This window comes from Melospiza georgiana, chromosome 29, assembly GCF_028018845.1.
Source record: "Melospiza georgiana isolate bMelGeo1 chromosome 29, bMelGeo1.pri, whole genome shotgun sequence".
Taxonomy (NCBI): Eukaryota; Metazoa; Chordata; class Aves; order Passeriformes; family Passerellidae; genus Melospiza; species Melospiza georgiana.
The window spans coordinates 5,850,776-5,867,984 of NC_080458.1; the positions used below are offsets into that span (position 1 = coordinate 5,850,776).

At 67.5% G+C, this 17,209-nt stretch overlaps 2 protein-coding genes across 3 annotated transcripts; both read right to left on the minus strand.

Moving 5' to 3' along the window:
* Nucleotides 1–610: 610 nt before the first annotated feature.
* Nucleotides 611–6,833, minus strand: AAAS (aladin WD repeat nucleoporin). 2 transcript variants are annotated; one of them, XM_058042121.1, is made up of 17 exons: nt 6,664–6,833; nt 6,335–6,470; nt 5,949–6,076; nt 5,822–5,877; nt 5,610–5,701; nt 5,282–5,328; nt 4,814–4,912; nt 4,120–4,263; nt 3,874–3,994; nt 3,624–3,748; nt 3,359–3,419; nt 2,779–2,869; nt 2,343–2,436; nt 2,164–2,231; nt 1,981–2,062; nt 1,461–1,545; nt 611–867 (listed from the first exon to the last, which is right to left on the minus strand). In XM_058042121.1, exons 2-17 carry the CDS (start codon nt 6,455–6,457, stop codon nt 733–735), a joined length of 1,551 nt encoding a protein of 516 aa, XP_057898104.1. In that variant the 5' UTR covers nt 6,458–6,470; nt 6,664–6,833; the 3' UTR covers nt 611–732. The 2 variants fall into 2 exon arrangements, with proteins under 2 accessions (XP_057898104.1, XP_057898105.1); XM_058042122.1 differs by lacking the exon at nt 6,664–6,833 and adding an exon at nt 6,616–6,648.
* Nucleotides 6,834–9,196: 2,363 nt separating this feature from the next.
* Nucleotides 9,197–10,180, minus strand: SP7 (Sp7 transcription factor). The gene has a single exon (XM_058042174.1). It carries the CDS (start codon nt 10,178–10,180, stop codon nt 9,197–9,199), a length of 984 nt encoding a protein of 327 aa, XP_057898157.1.
* Nucleotides 10,181–17,209: the final 7,029 nt, after the last annotated feature.

The following is a 17,209-nucleotide window of genomic DNA, read 5'->3' on the forward strand; positions in this document are numbered from 1 at the left end:
ATTGGGGCAGGATCAACACTGCCAGACCCTGGGCAGGTCTGAGGGGCTCCTGCAGGGAGAGGAGGCTGAGCAGGAGGGAGAGGAGGCCCTGGGGTGCCCAGGGAGGTTCTGGGGTGCCCCATGAGGCCCTGGGGTGCCCGAGGAGGTTCCGAGGAGGTTCTGGGGTGCCCGAGGAGGTTCTGGGGTGCCTGAGGAAGCCCTGGGGTGCCCGAGGAGGCTCTGGGGTGCCCCGTGAGGCCCCGAGGTGCCCGAGGAGGTTCTGGGGTGCCTGAGGAAGCCCTGGGGTGCCCCATGAAGCCCTGGGGTGCCCGAGGAGGTTCCGGGGAGGTTCTGGGGTGCCCCATGAAGCCCTGGGGTGCCCAGGGAGGTTCTGGGGTGCCCCATGAGGCCCTGGGGTGCCCGAGGAGGTTCCGAGGAGGTTCTGGGGTGCCTGAGGAAGCCCTGGGGTGCCCGAGGAGGCTCTGGGGTGCCCCATGAAGCCCTGGGGTGCCCGAGGAGGTTCTGGGGTGCCCCGTGAGGCCCCGAGGTGCCCGAGGAGGTTCTGGGGTGCCCCATGAAGCCCTGGGGTGCCCCGTGAGGCCCTGGGGTGCCCGAGGAGGCTCTGGGGTGCCCGAGGAAGCTCTGGGGTGCCCCGTGAGGCCCCGAGGTGCCCGAGGAGGTTCTGGGGTGCCCGAGGAAGCCCTGGGGTGCCCCGTGAGGCCCCGAGGCGCCCCAGGAGCCCCTGGGAGGCTCTCAGAGCTCGGAGAAGAGCGGCTGCTCGCGGACGCTGCCCAGCACGGGCGCGGGGCTGCGGCGGGGGCTGCCGCGGGGCTCCAGGGCGCTGACGAAGAAGAAGGGGATGTGGGAGATCCTCCCCGAGGACCAACACTGCAGGGGACAGGGTGGGCAGGGGTCAGTGTCCGAACAGCACAGAAATGGGGAAACCCCTTGGGATGGAGCCCAGCCCGTGACCTGACTGCCAGGGAGTTACAGGAACTGATGAGGTTCCCCCTGAGCCTCCTCCTCTCCAGGCTGAGCCCCTTCCCCAGCTCCCTCAGCCCCCCCAGAGCTCCAGGCCCGTCCCCAGCTCCATTCCCTTCTCTGGACATGACCCAGATCCCAAAATCCTTCCTAAACTGGGGGGTCCAGACCTGGACACGGCACTCGAGGTGTGGCCAGGGGGAGAAACAATCCCCTGCTCCTGCTGGCCCCACCACCCCTGAGCCCAGCCAGGATCCCACCAGGCTTTTTGGCCACCTGGGCACACCTGGCTCACGTGCAGCACTGTCCCCCAGTCCCTCCAGGTCCCTTCCCAGGGACCAGGAAAGGTCCAACCCCTCTGTCCCCAAAACACAGCACCCAGCCCTTGGCCTGGTTAAACCTCCTCTCCCCGGAGCCCCCCATGGCTCACCCTGGTCCCAGCCCCCTCCCCAGTGCCACCAGTGTCCCCTGGGACTGGGAGTGCCCCAGGAGGGACTCACCACGGTCAGGAGGGCGCCCTGAGGGAAGCAGGGGTGGAAGGAGATGAGCTGGGGCTGGGCGCCGCGCTCGCCCCGCACGAAGCCGCTGTGGGGCAGGGGAACAGGCAGGGTTATGGGCTGGGAAACAGCACAGCCCAGGGACTGGGGGTGTCTGGGGTCTGAGGGGAAACAGCACAGCCCAGGGACTGGGGGTGTCTGGGGTCTGAGGGGAAACAGCACATCCCAGGGACTGGGGGTGTCTGGGGTTCAAGGGGAAACAGCACATCCCAGGGACTGGGGATGTCTGGGGTTCAAGGGGTAACAGCACATCCCAGGGACTGGGGGTGTCTGGGGTTCAAGGGGAAACAGCACATCCCAGGGACTGGGGGTATCTGGGGTTCAAAGGGGGATGCAGTGGAAAAGGACAACTCAAAGCCAAGGGGGTGAGGTGGGGAACCCAATGAACCCAAACCCATCCAAACCCATCCAAATGAACCCAAACCCACCCAAACCCCCTCCCCAAGGCCCCGAGCCCCCTCACCAGGGCAGGAGCTCGAAGACGGGGCTGTTGCGGGTGCGGAACACGGCCACGGCCGGCTGGCTGCCCGCGCACTCGGGGTGTCCTGCGGGGGGACAGCAGCACGAGGGCTCTCCCCTGTTCCCCCGTCCCTTCTCCCAGGGCAGCAGCAGCCCCAGGCCAAGCAGGGAACGGGGCAGGACTGACCTCTGATGATCACAGCCAGCCTCTCCCCGGTGGGGTCCCACACCATGGAATGAACCTCTCCTCCAATCCTGCAACAGCACAAGTCTCAAAATTGGGGGCAGAGAGTCCCAGGTGTGCCCAGCAGCCAGGGGTGGCTGCCAGGAGGAGCAGGGACCCCCTGTGCCCCCAGCCAGACCCACCTCTCCTCCCCGTAGAGGGTCTCGAAGGTGGTCTCGGACAGGTCTGCCACGATCGAGGCCGTCTTGGAGCCTCCCACCTGCCCCTGCATCTCCCCTGCCCGGGACAAACCCACACTCCATCAGCCCACTGCATTCCCCGGGTGATCATGCATTTATTTCTTTCTCAGAGCAGCTGTGCTGGTGTCCCAGGAGTGGCAGGGATGGAGGACAAGGGACAGCAAACACCAGGACCCCCACGCTGGCTCTGGAGCCACCGGAGTCTCCCTGAAATCCCTTCAAGACCCCACAACTGTGACTGAGGAGCAACGTGAGGGATGGAAAAACCTGAATCCCAGAGATTCCGTGCTTGGAGACCCCAACACGCTCCCTGTGTGTCCCAGCTCCTCACCACAAAGCTGTGGGGACATCTGGGAAGCTCCAGGTGGGACAAACTCACCCCGGTACTCGGAGAAGGACAAGGAGTAGATGACGGACTCGCCCAGCACGGTGAAGAGCAGCCGGCTGCCATCGGGGCTCCAGCACCCTGTCTGGGGACAGTGCCACCCTGTCACCTGCCTGTGGGACACTGTCACCCTGTCACCTGCCTCTGGGACACTGTCACCCTGTCTGGGGACACTGCCACCCTGTCACCTGCCTGTGGGACACTGCCACCCTGTCTGGAGCGTCTCAGACTGCAGAAAAGGAGGCTCAGGAGGGACTTTTCACTCCACAAGTCCCTGATGGCAGGGGACAGCCAAGGTACAAGAGGACATGGCCTCAGGCTGTGCCAGGAGAGGTTCAGGTTGGATATTGGGAAGATTTCCACACAATCAGGGAAAATTTCCACAATTTCTTGAGCTGGCTGCCCAAGGCTGGGGTGGAGTCCCTGTTCCTGGAGGGATTGAAAAGCCCTGTGGATGTGGCACTTGGGGACAGGGGTCAGTGGTGGCCTTGGCAGTGCCAGGGCTTGGCCTGGGTGGTCCCAGAAGGCTTTTCCAGCCTCAGCGATTCCCTGGGAGGGGAATATCCCACCCTACCTGGCAGCGTCCCCGGATGGTGGGCCAGCGCTCACAGGTCCACATCTGGGCCTCCCACACCCTGCAGGGGATGCAGGAGGCTTTAGGGAGCAGAATTCCTGGGAATCTGCCCCAATCCTGCTGCTCTGGGAATCCAGAGTGTCCAACCCCGTCCCCCAGCCACTCCCCGCTCTGCCCCCACAGCAGGAGCAGGAGCAGGAGCTGGGGGGATGTTTGGGATCCAGATTTTCTGCAGCGAGGATGAGGATGGGCACGAGGAGCTCACCGGAACACGGCCGAGGGCGTGGCTGCCAGCACCTTGCTGCCATCGGGGGACCAGGCCAAGTAGGTGACACCGCCACCCCCAAACCACTGCAGCTGCACACAGGTCTCGGTGGACACGTCCCACACCTGCAGGGGACACGGGGGATGATGGCGACGGCGGGATTAGGGGACACAGAGGGAACATTTCAGGCGCAGGTGGCACTGTGCGTGTCCAGCCCGGGTGTCCCTGGGTGTCCCCAGAGGGTCCTCACCAGCATGGCCGTGTCCACGGGTGACGCCGACAGCAGCCGCTCCCCGCTGGGCGCCCAGGCCAGGCTGGTGACAGGGCTGTGCCCGGGGCAGGACAGCACCTGGGCACAGCCCGACGAGGGCCTGCACAGGACAAGGGAGAAGCCAGCAGGATTTGGGGTTTGCTGGCAGGATGGCGGCGCTGTCCCAAAGCCAGCCCCAGCGGGGTGACAATGGCTGGGAAGGGAAGGGAAGGTGGGAGCTGTCACCTGGTGGAGAGGGAGGTGGGGTCCAGGTGCCACACGAGCACGCAGCTCTGGCAGGCCACGGCCAGGATGGAGGCACAGAGAGGCTTCCAGGCCATGGCAGCCACGTTCCTCTGCAGGCGGTGCTTCAGCGAGGGCACGGTGGCACTGCGGGGAGGGGACGGGTGACACAGCTGCGGGGCACAGAGCCCTGGTGCAGCCACAGTGTCCCCTGCCAGCCCTGAGCGCAGTGAGGGGGGACAGCAGGGTGGGAAGGGACAGGGATTCCCAGCCAGGTGACACCGGAGCGAGCCAGGTGTCACACACCTGGTGTGACTGAGCCGAGGTGTCCCCAGTGCGGCCAGGGCCCAGCCTGGGGACACCCAGGGGGGCTGCAGGAGCAGCCGGCAGAGTCTTCTCCTGAGCAGGGACTGGCATTCCCTGGGGGAGCAGGGAGACCTGGGGGACAGAGGACACTCAGCCCGTGTCCCCCCAGCTCTGTCACCACCCCCAGGGCTGGGTGACCCCCGGGATGTCCCCAGAGGCACAGAGCAGGCAGGGAAAGGAAAGGCAAAGCTCTTGAGGCTCGGGGCAGAGCGAGGAAGGAGCAGGGGGGCTGAGTGAGAGCCCAGGTATGCCAGGTGGGCCAGGAGGCCACGGGCAGCAGCCCCAGGGCAGTGCCAACCCCAGGCTGCCCAAATCCCAGGCAAAGTCCCACCTGTTGGAGTTGTAGACACGGATGGAATCGTCCAGAAGAGCCACAGCGAATTTGTTGGTGTGGGGGTGCCAGGCGAAGGCCCTGATGGTGCAGCCGGCCCTGGAGGGGGCACAGGGCAGGGTGAGACCCCCCCCAGCACCCACTGGGCTGGCAAAGACCCTGCTCAGAGTTCTCAGAGAAATAAAAACTTCCTTGTTGCTGCCCAACAGGACCATTTTCTTTGAGAAATTCCCTGTTCCTGGGAATTATTCACAGGGCTCTGCTGAGGGGCTGGGGTTGGAACTGGAAGGAATTTTCCAGGCTCTGATCTCCTTTAACCCTGATATCTCTCCACCCAGGGCACACAAAGCAGGGCAGCCAGAGTCAGTGGGGCAATGTTTGCCTTTAATTGCTGAGCCCACCAAACGGGGCCATCCTGTCCTTGTACTCCCACCCTGGCACGGTGACTTTGGGACACCCAGGACTCACCAGTCCACGGCCTGGGAGAAGGCTGCAATCATGTCTTCACTGGTCAGCTGCAGGGACAGGAGAACACTGAGCTGGCAGCAGGGACCCCCAGTTCCCAGCCCTTTCTCCCTCTCCCCCACCTGGATCTGGGCCCCTCTTGGAGCACCAAACACCTTCTCAGTGTCCATTTTCCACCAGTGGAGGAAGGAGCGGTGTCTGGAGCTGGGCACCATCAGGAGGAGCATTTTGGGGGGGGGGTTCAGTGGGGAAGGGACCACCCCGCATCCCGAATGGCTGCTCCCCTTGCCCCTGGCTCCCGCAGCAGCAGGGATCAGGCGGAATGACTCACGGACAGGTGTGGGAACAGGGATCCGTGCAGCGAGGACAGCCAGCGGCACACGGCCAGCGCGTGGCTCGAGCCCGTCCGCAGCCACTGCAGCCCTGGCAAAGAGCAAAGGGACCCTCAGCGTCCCTGCAGCACCAGGGGGACAGGGCAGGGACAGCAGGGCCCAGCCAAAGCATCGCAGCGAGACCAGAGACCCGCGGGCAGCCCAAACTCACCCTCCTCCTCGGCGCTGGCCAGCTCCCGGAGCAGCCCGCAGAGCCCGGCATCGCGCCTGCGGCGAGAGCGGGGTCACTGCCCGTCCTGGGGACAGGCTGGGCTCTCTGGGGACAGCGGGGCACTCACCAGGCGCTGAGGCAGCGCTTCCAGAGGGACTCGCGGTGGTGGATGAAGGGCGAGCGGGCGCTGGGCTCCAGGCGGCCGTGGGCCTTGAGGGGCTCCTTGGGCAGGGTCAGCACGGGCAGGTCGGGAACCTGCAGCACACAGAGACCCCTGAGACCCCCTGAGCCCCCGGGAACAAAGGGACGCCCCCAGGGCAGCGGGCAAACGGCGATGGGAGGAAAGCAGGGGCACAAGGAGCGAAGGAGGAGCCTGAGGGTGCCCGGAGAGACCCCAGCAGAGGGGACAGAGCTGCAGCCACAGCTGAGAGCGACGAATGTGGCAGTCCCAAGGCTGGAGGGGGCTGGCACGGCTCTGGAGCGAGGAGGGCTCACCTGGCCCGGGGGTCTCACCTGGCTCTGGAAGGCCAGCGGGAGCTGCTCGCTGAGGCGGCCGCAGACCAGGGAGTTGTTGAGCTCGTACAGGGTGACATCCCCAGGGGGAGGCGGCGGCGGGAACAGCCCCAGGGAGCACATGGCGGCACCGAGCCTGGGGGCGAGACCGGGCCGGGGGGCGAGAGCTGAAACCGCCGCTGCCGCCAGGGTGCGCCGGCTCCAGGCCGGAGACCCTCCCTCCGCCCCTCACCCGCTCACAATCCCCAGTGCCCCCCGGGTTCTCCCCGGATCCCCCTCACCCGCTCCCCGCCCTCAGCCCCCGGCGGCGCCATCTTGGCTCCTCTCACCCCTTCCAGCTCCCGCTTCGCGCCAATCGCCGCCGCGCGCCGCCCTCGCGGCTCCGGGCGCGTGTGGGAGGGGAATTAAAAGGGCCGCCGCTCGCGTGGGAAATACGCGGAGTCCTCGCTGAGGGTCAACGCCACGCTCCCCGATTTTCCTCGGCGGAGGAGAGAGAATATCAGCCTCCCCTGCACAGCCGCGCTCCACACGTGACTTAGTGGCTCTCCGGGTGTAACGAGGATTGATTAAAATGGGACCACTTGTTACTGTCGTTGCCCCTTTAAGAAAGGCGGAGCCTCCTTTGAGGGGCGGGGCGAGAGGGCGTGTGCTGCCGACGGGTCACGCGTGGCCGAGCGGGGCTGCGCTGCGACCGGGACCGGGGACGGGACCGGTGACCGGGACCGGGACCCCCGGGACACCGCCGTGTCCTCCGGGCACCCCCGTGTCCCGCCGGCACCCCGGTCCCGGACCCCTCTTGGGCTCCCGCGGCATCCCGGTGTCCTGCGCTGCCGTGTCCCCGGTGCCACCTCCCCCGGTGTCCCCTCTCGCGGGCGCCCCTGTCCGTTCTCGCCGTGTCCCCTGGGTGCCGCTCCCGCCGCGTGCCCCCCTTGGCTCGCTCCCGGCCCCTCTCCCGGGGCTCCCGCTTTTCTCGTGTTTATCCCCGTGTTTTCCTTAGCGGCCGCAAGAGTTATTTTAATTTTCTCAGGATATTAAATAAAGGCGGCGGGGGGAGCTGCGGCGGGGGGCCCCACATTCCTCGCCCGTTACGGAGCGAGCGGGGTTCGATAGGAGACGACGATTTGGGATGGCGCCGACATCAGAGCCACCGCAGGGCTGGCGTGGCCTCGTGGCGTCCCTCGGACCCCCCCAAACGCGGCTGATGGGGCAGCGAGACAGGAAAAAAGGCGGTGGCGGCGGATGGGGGGTCCCCGGTGGGGTTGGGGGGGTCGCTGGATGGGGTTGGGCTCTGTGGTTTGGGAGGCTCCGGGCGGTCGAGCCCTCGGTGGCCGCCGGGCCGGGGTTTGGCTCCGGGACGTGGCTCCCTGCCCTGCTTGGCACTGGCCCACCCACGGCGAGCAGGGCTGCAGTTCTGGGGGGAAACCCCGAAATCGGCGAATTTGGGTCGGGGAGGATGTGGCTGGCTTGGGGGGCTGCATGGAGAGGTGGCACTGCCACTCTGAATCCCCCCGGGAGCCGCCCTGGGACAGCTCTGCGCGGTGGCGCTGAGCTCCGGCCGCTCCATTGCCGCCTCCGTGCCTCAGTTTCCCCGCCCCGTGTCCCCCTTTCCCTGGGGACAGCTGGGTCCTGGCCAGCCCGTGGCCACCGTGACTCACCCGGGGCTGGCACGGGACCTGCTGCCACCCCTGTCCCTGTCCCCCCGCGGGGCCCTGGTGCCAGCAGCTGCCCCCCCCCCCCGCTCCGTGCTGGCACTGGAGCTCGTTTCCGCCTCCTGTTGCCTTTTTCCGTGGCTTTTTGGTTTTTTTTTTTTCAGGAAAAGCCCCAAACCAGGGCTGAGCGCATCAAAGGGCTGGCGGGAGCCCAGGGCAGGGGGAGGGGGAGCGCAGCGGGGTCCCCGCCAGCCCACAGCGCCCAAAATTGGGGTGTCCTCGGGGACACGTGGCCCCGCCGCGTGCCCGCTGCTGCCACGTGGGCCCTGGGATGTGGCCGGGGGGAAACTGAGGCACGGGGCTGTGCACACGCGTGTTCCCGTGCACACGATGTCCCTGGGAGTGGGGACGCGGCTGCTGGGGACACGCGTGGGCAGGGTGAGGCGGGCAGGGGACAATCCTGCCAGGCCCTGCTGGCTGTCCCTGAGGCTGGGGACATGAGGAGGGACATGGGGACAAGGAGACATGGGGACAGGGTCTTGGGGACAAGGAGACTGTGGGGAGCACAGGGGACAGGGTCCTGGGGAAGGGAAGAGGCACAAGATACAGCACCCCAGGGGCTGAGGACAAGGGGACAGCCCAGCTTGTCCCCAACCCCGCGGAGCTCCTGCCGCACCCAGAGAGGGGGGGCACAGTGACCCTGAGCAGGCCCCCCCCGTGCCTCAGTTTCCCCTGGAGCCCTGCAGAGAGGGGGAAGCTGAGCACATCCCTGTGATGAGGCTGCCCAGCCTCAGCCGCAGAAGGGGCCCGGCTCCACTCTCAATCTTTTATTGCTTTTTTTCCAGGGGGGCAGGAGGGGCAGGCAGCTAAAAAAAGTGGGGGGGACACGTTACATGAGCACTGATGAACCAGGCCGGGGGAGGGGAGGGGGGCAAACCCTGTCCCTGAGTGCGGGGCGTGAGGCGAGGGCTGGGGGGCAAGAAGGGCTGGGGGAGGTGGAAGGGAAAAGAGAAAACGGGGGGGGGTCTCACCTTGACACCCCCCCGTGAGCCCCAGAGCGCTCGGAGAGCCCCGCCCATAATTTAAGACATAAATTAGAATGGCTAACTAGGAGCTGGGGAACTGAGGGGGAGGGGGCTCGGGGGAAGCAGCACCCCGTAATAAATATCCCCAGCGGCGAGGAGGAGGAAGACGAAGATGAAAGCGGAAAGGCTCAAATCTCCAACAAACTGCCGGCCTCGGGGCTGCCGCCGTCCTTGGCGGGCGAGGCGGGCCGGGGGGACGCGGGGGGCTGCTCGGCGCCGGGGGGCGGCTTGGGCGGGCCGGGGTCGGCGTGGGTCTTCTGGTGCTTGCTGAGGTGGTCGCTGCGGGTGAAGCGCTTGCTGCACAGCAGGCAGGTGAACTTCTTCTCGCGCGTGTGGGTCCGGACGTGGCGCTCCAGCTCGTCGGAGCGGGTGAAGCGCTTCCCGCAGAAGAGCCAGTTGCACACGAAGGGCCGCTCGCCCGTGTGCCAGCGCAGGTGCGCCTTCAGGTGCGAGGCTTTGCCGTACACCTTGCCGCAGCCCGGGATGTGGCAGCTGTGCACCGGCTTCCGCCGCGACCCCGCCGGGCCCCCGAGCCGCTCCAGCTCCTGGCAGTTGGGACAATCGCACGCCGGGCGTCCCCCCAAGGAGCCGCCGCGGGGACCCTTCGGGGTCTCGCCGGGCGCGGGTTTGGGGGCGGGGGGCGCCGCGGGGGCGTTGCTGTAAGGAGGGGGGTTCAGAGCGCCGAAATCGGAGCCGTAGGTGGGCAGAGGGGGGCTGAGGGCGGGCTGGCCCTGCAGCGAGCCCTGCAGCCCCTCGGCGCCCGCCGGCCCCCCCAGCCAGCCCCCGTTGGGGTGCACATCCCACCAGGACGGCGCGGCGGGCCCGGAGCCCCCCGGCAGCCCCCCGCCGATGCCGCCCTTGTACCAGGAGCCGTAGGGGTGCGGCATCTCCAGCGAGGGGTACACGCCGGGCAGGCACTCGCTCGGGGGGTGGCCCTTGGCCGCCACCACCACCGGCGCCCCCAGCACCTCCTGGGCGCCCGAGGGCGCGGGGAAGGGGTGCCCGAAGGGGCCGTAGTCGGGGCCGTAGGGGCCGGGGGACGCCTGGGGGCTGGCGGACGGCGACAGCAGCCCCGGGGCGCTGGGGAAGGCGGCGGCGTAGGAGTCACCCATGGCTGCGGCGGCGACAGCGGCGACCCCGAGGCGTGGGGGGCGATGTCAGCGGGGGCTCGCGGCCATGGCACTTGGCAGCCTGTGGAAAAGGGGAACGGGGCTTGAGGGTTCCGAGGGGGCACCGTGTGCCAGGGGGTACCCGTCCTGGGGGTCAGCACAGGGGGCAGCTGTACTGGGGTGTCAGCTGTACTGGGGTGTCAGCTGTAACTGGGGTGTCAGCTGTACTGGGGTGTCAGCTGTACTGGGGTGTCAGCCCTGCTCTGGGACACCCAGCAGCACCCCCAGTCCCACGGTTCCCACCACCCCCAATGCTCCCAATCCCCTGTGCCTCAGTTTCCCCCCACAGAGTTGGGGCCACCCCATCACCCCCCAGCCCAGCATCCCCCCCAAAGGGGCTTCTCCGGGGGCTGCTGTGGGGTTGTGCTGGTGGCAGGGCCTCCCCCCACCCCCAATCTCGGCTCCTTCTGCCTTTATGGCCTTTTAATCGAATTATGCTGTGGCCTCCCCCTCCCCGGGTGACTTCCTCTGCTTTTATACCCGTCATGGCTTTCAGCTGCTCGGGCTGGCCCGGGGTGTCGTGAGCTGGCCCTCACCTCCATCACCCCCACCATTCCCTTTATTTTAATTATTTTATTTTAAGTTAATCTCTTCACCCACTTTGGTACATTTCCACTTTGGCTTTTTTGTTTGTTTGGGAGTTTTTTAGGGTGTTCCCCCCTCGCCCCCCTTTCTTTTTTTTTTTCCTTTTTTTTTTTTTTCCGTGGTTTTTGCGCCTATTTTTACGCCGGCCCCGGCCGTGGCCGCAAGCGCGCTCCCGGTTTTCCAAGGATAACAAGGGCCAGGCCTGTGCCCCGGGAACGCTGCCCTGCCGCGAGAGCCGAGGTAATTAAAACCAGGGCGAGCGGCAAACGGAGGCGCACGCTTAAAATAGTGTCAAACTCCCATAAATCAGCTCCGCTTGCGCCGGGAAATTAAGGAGCAGGGAAGGAGCCCCGGGAGCTGCGGGCTGAGCGCCGCACGAGGGTGACAGTCCCTTTGTGGCTGGCTCGGGGATCCTGACCCCTCCCAAGTCCCCTCACGGCCTGGGGAGGGGTCCAGCCCCTGCTCTGGGGGTCTCCAGTCCCAAATTCTGGGTCCCAAATTCCCGGTCTCTTGTCACTGACCACCAGTGTCCAGTTCTTGATGCTCAGTTCCAGTTCCCCATTCCCTGTCCCCTTGTCCCCCAGTGCCTGCTCCCCTAAGTCCGCAGTTTCTTGGTCCCCAAACCCAGTTCTTGTCCCCAGTCTGAATCCCCAAACCCCATCCCTGGTCCCCAGTCCCCGGTCCCTAGCCCCAAGGTGTCCCCACAGCCCTTGCCTCAGTTTCCCCCACCCTGTCAGTGCCACCCCCTGTGCCCTGAGCCCGAGGACACCTGGGCCTGGCTCCTGTGCACTGGCGCTGTCCCCAGCCAGAGGGACACTTCAGGGTGACAGTGGCACTCGGCACCATCCCCTGTCCCTGTTCCCCCTCTGGGGATGGCAGGGCAGTCCCTGCTGGGGCGGGGGACACACGTGTCCCCCAGCACAGGGACCGCAGGGGGATGCTCAGGGCCCACACAGGTCCCTGTCCTTGGGGGGGTCCCATATCCCAGGGGGCTCCCCCATCCTGGAGCGACTCTGCCACTCTGTGGGTCCCAAATGCCGGGGTCCCTGTCCCAAAGCAGGGATCCCCATCCCAAAGGGGGATCCCCCACCCCAAAATGTCCCTGTCCCTCGAGGGGGATCCCCCACCCCAAAGTGCCCCTGTCCCTCGAGGGGGATCCCCAAATCCAAAGGGCCCCTGTCTCAGAGCAGGGATCCCCATCCCAAAGGGGGATCCCCCACCCCAAAGTCTCCCTGTCCCAGAGGGGGATCCCCCACCCCGTGTTCCTCTCTCCCGGCTCCCGGTGCCCGGGCAGTGCCCCCATCCCGAGGGGTCCCGGGGGTCCTTACCGGGATGCCGGGGGTGGGTCCTGCCCGCGGGGCTGCCGCTGTCGCGCTGTGCCGCTGTCCCGGGATGCCGGTGTCCCGGGATGCCGGGGCTCGCTGCGGAGGGAGGGACGGGCGGAGAGGGAGGGACAGGGAGGGACGGAGCACCGCGGCCGCCGCCCGCCCCGCTGTGCCGCTGCGGCGGGGCTGGGCCGGGCCGGCACCGGGGCCGGCAGCGGAGCCCGGCCCCGAACCGCCCCCAGCCCCAGCCGGGGGGGCCGGGGGAGCGCGGCGAGGGGGGCAGGGGAAGGGGAAGAGGAAAAGGAAAGGAGGAAGGAAAAGATGAGAGACGGGAAAAGAAAGAGAAAGGGGGGAGAGAAGAGAAAGGGGGGGGGGAAGAAGGGAAAGCGGGAAAAGAACAAGGAATTGGAAGAGGGAAATAAGGTAGAGAGAAAAGGAGGGAAAGAAAAGAGATGAAGAAAGGAAAGGGGAGGAAAGGGGAAAGGAAAAGTTGAAAAGGAAATGAAAAGGGAGGGAAGAGGAAAGAAAATTAAAGAAGGAAATGGAAGAAAAATCGAAGGAAAAGTTATGAAGGGAGGAAGATGAGGAGGCTGAGAGCTGGAGGAAGGAGGGGAGAGAAGGGACAGGGACCAGCGTGGGGAAAAGGAAAGAGAAGAGTGGGGAGAGGGAAAGGAGGGAAAAGGAAAGGAGAAGAGAGAGGAAATAAGAGGAGGGAAAGGAGAAAGAGGGGGAAAAGGGATGGACAGCAGGAAAAGGAGGAGGAAGGGGCTGGGAAGGGGAAGAGGATGAATAGGGAAAGGGCTGGAGAGGGGAGAAGGAAAGAGGGAATAGATGGATGCGGAGGGGAAGGGGGACAAAGGGACAAAGCAGGACGGGACAGCTGGGGCACCCAGAGGCTCGTGACCCCAGAAGGTGCCAGGATGGAGCAGGGATGGGGATGGGGACAGGAGGGGACAACCGATGGGGATGAGAGGGACGTGGGCTGGAGCTTCAGGAATGGGGTCAGAGGTGTGAGGATGGGGACAGGAGTTGGGAATGGAGCGGCGATGGGGCTGGAGGGACCAGGGATGGGGGTCAGAGCTGGGTTCTGCAGGAACAGAGCTGGGGTCAGGGACAGGGGACATGTGCAGGGGGACAGGGACACACGAGGCTCTGGCGATAGGGCTGGGGACACCCCTGTGCCTCAGTTTCCCCACATGAAGGAATTGTTCCAACTGCTCTTTTACCCCCCCCCCCTCCCCTCCATTTTTTAAAATTGTATTATTCCCCCATGGTTCCCGTTTTCTCCTCGCCTTCCCCGTCGCCGTTTCCCCCGGCCGGAGCCAGCGGGGCCCTTTCCCAGCCCTGAGTCAGGGCTTTCCGCTCCGCCGCCGCCGGCGCCGCCGAGGGCCACAACCGCCGGCCCCCCCTCGCTGGGGCTTCCACTGCCCGCAAACTGGGACGGCCACTCCAGCCCTCCTCCTCCTCCTCCTCCTCCTGCTCAGGCAGCCCGGCGTGGGCTGGGGGGGCACCCGTGGGTTTTTGGGGGGTTTCACTCCCACCAGCTCCGGCTCACGGGGGGTTCTGGCGCTGCCCGAGCGGCTGGGCCGGGCCGGGGGTGTCGGTTGGGGCGGGGGTCTCTCCCCGGCTCGGGGGCGGTGGGGACCCCCCCGTGTGCCCCGGGACCCTTCAAAGCGCGCGGGGGGGCGGCGGCGGGGGCTGATTACAGGGCGGCGCCGGGCTCGGCCGCCCACGGCCCCGCGGCCGCGCCGGGCCCCCGCAATTACCCGGTATTTATACCCGGCCGGACGCCGGGACCTCGCCAGCGCGGGGGGGACACGGAGCGGGGGGGCTCCGGCCGCGGGCAGCCGGCCAGCCACCGTCCGTCCGTCCGTCCGTCCGTCCGTCCGTCCTCCTCCTCTCCATCCCTCCTTCTCTTATCTCCGTCCCTCTCTGCCTCATTCACCCCATCCATCAGCCTGCTCAGGAGCTGACACGAATTTGAGGGGGCTCAGCCCCTCTGCCCCAAATCTGGGGGATCTCAGCCCCACCATGACACGAGTTTGGGGGGTCTCAGCCCCCTGAGATGAGTCCGGGGCTCTCAGCACGACAGAGGCTGCAGGGCTGGAGGTGTCCCTGTCCCCACCGCGGTCCCCGGGGCCAGGAACGCCCCCAGCCCAGCGCGGGGGTCCCGGCAGTGCCGTGCCCCCGATCCCCCGGTGACGGCGGGGACACCGCAGCCCCTCGGGCTCGGGGGGAGGAAGCGGAACCGGCCCCGGGTGCCCCCGCGCCCCCCAGCCCTCACCTGGCGCGGGGTCCCCCCGTGTCCCCCCCGGCCCGGCCCGGCCCCGCCCGCCCTCTCCGGCCCCCGGATGTTTCCCTTGCGGTCGGAGGCCCCGAAATAGCGCAGCCCCCGCGCTGGGTGCGCCGGCCACGGCCGCCCACGGGCCCCGCGGGACCGGGGGGGCCTGGGAGGCTCCGAGGGCTCGCAACGGGGCTGAGCCCCCCCAGCACCATCCACGGGGGCACCCCGGTGTTCGGAGCCCCCCCAGCATCACGGAGGTGCGGGACAGGGAGGGTCGCGGGGCAGGAGGAGCCAGGGGACGTGTGGGGACATGGGGACGGATGAGAGCCAGGGACCTGCAGGGACAGAGGGGCGCCCGGAATGGGGCTGGGGGCTTCCCACCCACGGGGAAGCCAGGGCAGGGTGGCCCCAGGGCTGAGCTGCGCCCACGGCCCCGGTGTTTCCTCCCACCCTTTAATTATCCCGGAATTATCCCTGGAAATAACCGCGGGGGCCGGGGGGGGACACGGGCAGCGAGCCCGGACGGACCCCGGCGGGGACAGACGGAGCCCGGGCCGGCCGGACAGAGCCCGCGGGACAGCGGTGCCCCTGGGGGGACACGGGGGGCCGCGGGGGACAGGGCGGTCCGTGCTCCCCCCGTGTCCCCCCCGCCATGTGGCTCCCATTGCGCTGCGGTGCCGCAGCCACATCAGAGCGGCGGCGGCGGCGGGGGCGGCACCGGGGCCCGACCCCCCTCCCGCTGCTGAACGACCCCCCCCCGGTTGCCGAGAGGGCCCCCCCAAGCTGCCACCGTGCCCCGCGTCCCCTCCAAGCTGCCAAAGATCCCCCCATGCAAATCTGGGGTATCCCAGGAGCCCCCCAAGCCCAGGGACCACCGCGAATTGTCCTGGGACCCCCCCCCCCCAAAGCTGCCGGGGTCCCCCCGGGCCCTGTGACCCCCCCGGTCCCCCCCGCCCGCCGCTGTCCCCGGGCCGGTCCGCCCTGGCTCGCGCCGCGCTGCATTTCTGCGGTTCCCAACCCAAAATTGCTGGGAGTCGCCCGGCGTCGCCCTGATTCCTCCGCGGCCGCGACCTGCCGGGGGGGGGGGACCCAGAGGGACAATCGGGGGGTGGCAGCGGGGGTGGCGCACCCCAGGCTGGGCCCCCCCGGCTCGCCCCAGTGCTCCCAGTTTGCCCCAGTCCAAGGCTGAGGGTTCCGCTGTCCCCGTCCCGTGTGCCCTGAGAGGCCAGGGGGAGGTGGGGACAGGGACACGGATGGGGACAGGACAGGCTTGGGGACAGCAGCAGAAGGAGCAGGGACAGTGACAGGGCTGGGGAGACGGGACAGGACAGCACCCTGATGTGAGCACCCCGGGGACAGGACACGGGTGAGGACAGGGCTGGGGACAGAACAGGGCAGGGATGGGGGCACTATTGGGACAGGACAGGGCGGCTTTGGGGACACTGCGAGGGACACTTTTGGGGGCAGGACAGGGTCAGTGACAGTGTTGGTGACAGTGTTGGTGCCCTGGTCCTGCCATGGCAGGTGACAGGACACTGTCGGTGACACTGTTGTGACACTCGGTGCCAGTCGGTGCCCGGGTCCCGCCGTGGCGGGTGACAGGACACTGTCGGTGACACTGTTGTGACACCCGGTGCCCGGGTCCCGCCGTGGCGTGTGACAGGACACTGTCGGTGACACTGTTGTGACACTCGGTGCCAGTCGGTGCCCGGGTCCCGCCGTGGCGCCCCCGCCAGGCGGCAGCAAAGCCGCGGGCCCGGGGGTGGCACCGCCCGGCCGTGACCACCGGGGGGCGCCCGGGAACGCTGGGGAGGGGTCCCCATGGGGGGCAGCGAGGGGTTAATGGGGGGAGGTCTCGTGGTGGGGGGAAAATGAGAGGTTAATTGGGGGCGTTAATTGGGGGAGTCCCGATGGGGCTTTGGGTGCTGATGGTGGGAGTCACTGGAGGGGACAAGGATCCTGCTGGGACTGACGGGGTGAGGGGGTTTAAACGGGGGGGGTCTAACGGGGGCAGGTCCTGCCGTGCCCCCCTCGACCTGCCCAGCCCAGCGCAGCCGCGGGGCTCAAGGCGGTGACAGGACGGGAACAGTCCCGGTGACAGGACCGGGACACTCCCGGTGTCCCCCAGCCCTGGGGCAGGGCCTGCTGGGCCCTTTTGCCCCCAGGTGCCACCACTGCAGGTGACAAGGGGACACTGAGCGACTCCAAGGGTCTGGGGAGAGCAGGACAGGGACGGGCGGGACAGGGCAGGGTCAGGACGGGGACAGAACAGGGACAGGCTGTCCCCAAGCCCCTTCGGGTGCGGGGGCGAGGCCGCGGGGCCTTCCCGGGCTGCGGGGCGGGAATTGGGCCGAAAACACCGGGAAATGGGAAGGTCACGGACGGGGGGGCGGTTCTGACGCTGGAAAGCGAAACGAACGCCACTGCGTGTCCCTTGCTGTCCCCTCCCTGGAGTGTCGCTGGCCGCGGTCCCCGTTCGCCCCCAAACCGCTTGTTTTGATGTGAAATGAAGGATTTGGCCCCCGACCCGCAAATCCCGCAACGCCCCCAAACTCCCCAAGCCGCGTTCCCGGGGCAAGGGCGGTCCGGGCTCCTCGCTGTGGCGCCCGCCGTGGCGGGACAGGGCTGGGCGATGTCGTGACAGGCTCTGGGGTGTTCACACAGCGCCGCGGACCCGCGAGGACGTGTCGCACCGCCATGGCGGCTGTCGTGACACGGCCGAGCCGGCTTGCGGCAAGGAGCGGGGACTCAGGGAGGGAAGAGGCCGCACGTAACCCG

What these genes read in the sequence shown, in the direction of transcription:
- AAAS (XM_058042121.1), bottom strand. Translation starts at nt 6,457, where the DNA reads ATGTGCTCCCTGGGGCTGTTCCCGCCGCCGCCTCCCCCTGGGGATGTC. An exon ending in ACCCTCTACGGGGAGGAGAG is followed by an intron (nt 2,232 to 2,342) that starts GTGGGTCTGGCT and finishes GTGCTGTTGCAG; the next exon opens with GATTGGAGGAGAGGTTCATT. An exon ending in GTCTTCGAGCTCCTGCCCTG is followed by an intron (nt 1,546 to 1,980) that starts GTGAGGGGGCTC and finishes CCTGCCCCACAG; the next exon opens with CGGCTTCGTGCGGGGCGAGC.
- SP7 (XM_058042174.1), bottom strand. Translation starts at nt 10,180, where the DNA reads ATGGGTGACTCCTACGCCGCCGCCTTCCCCAGCGCCCCGGGGCTGCTG.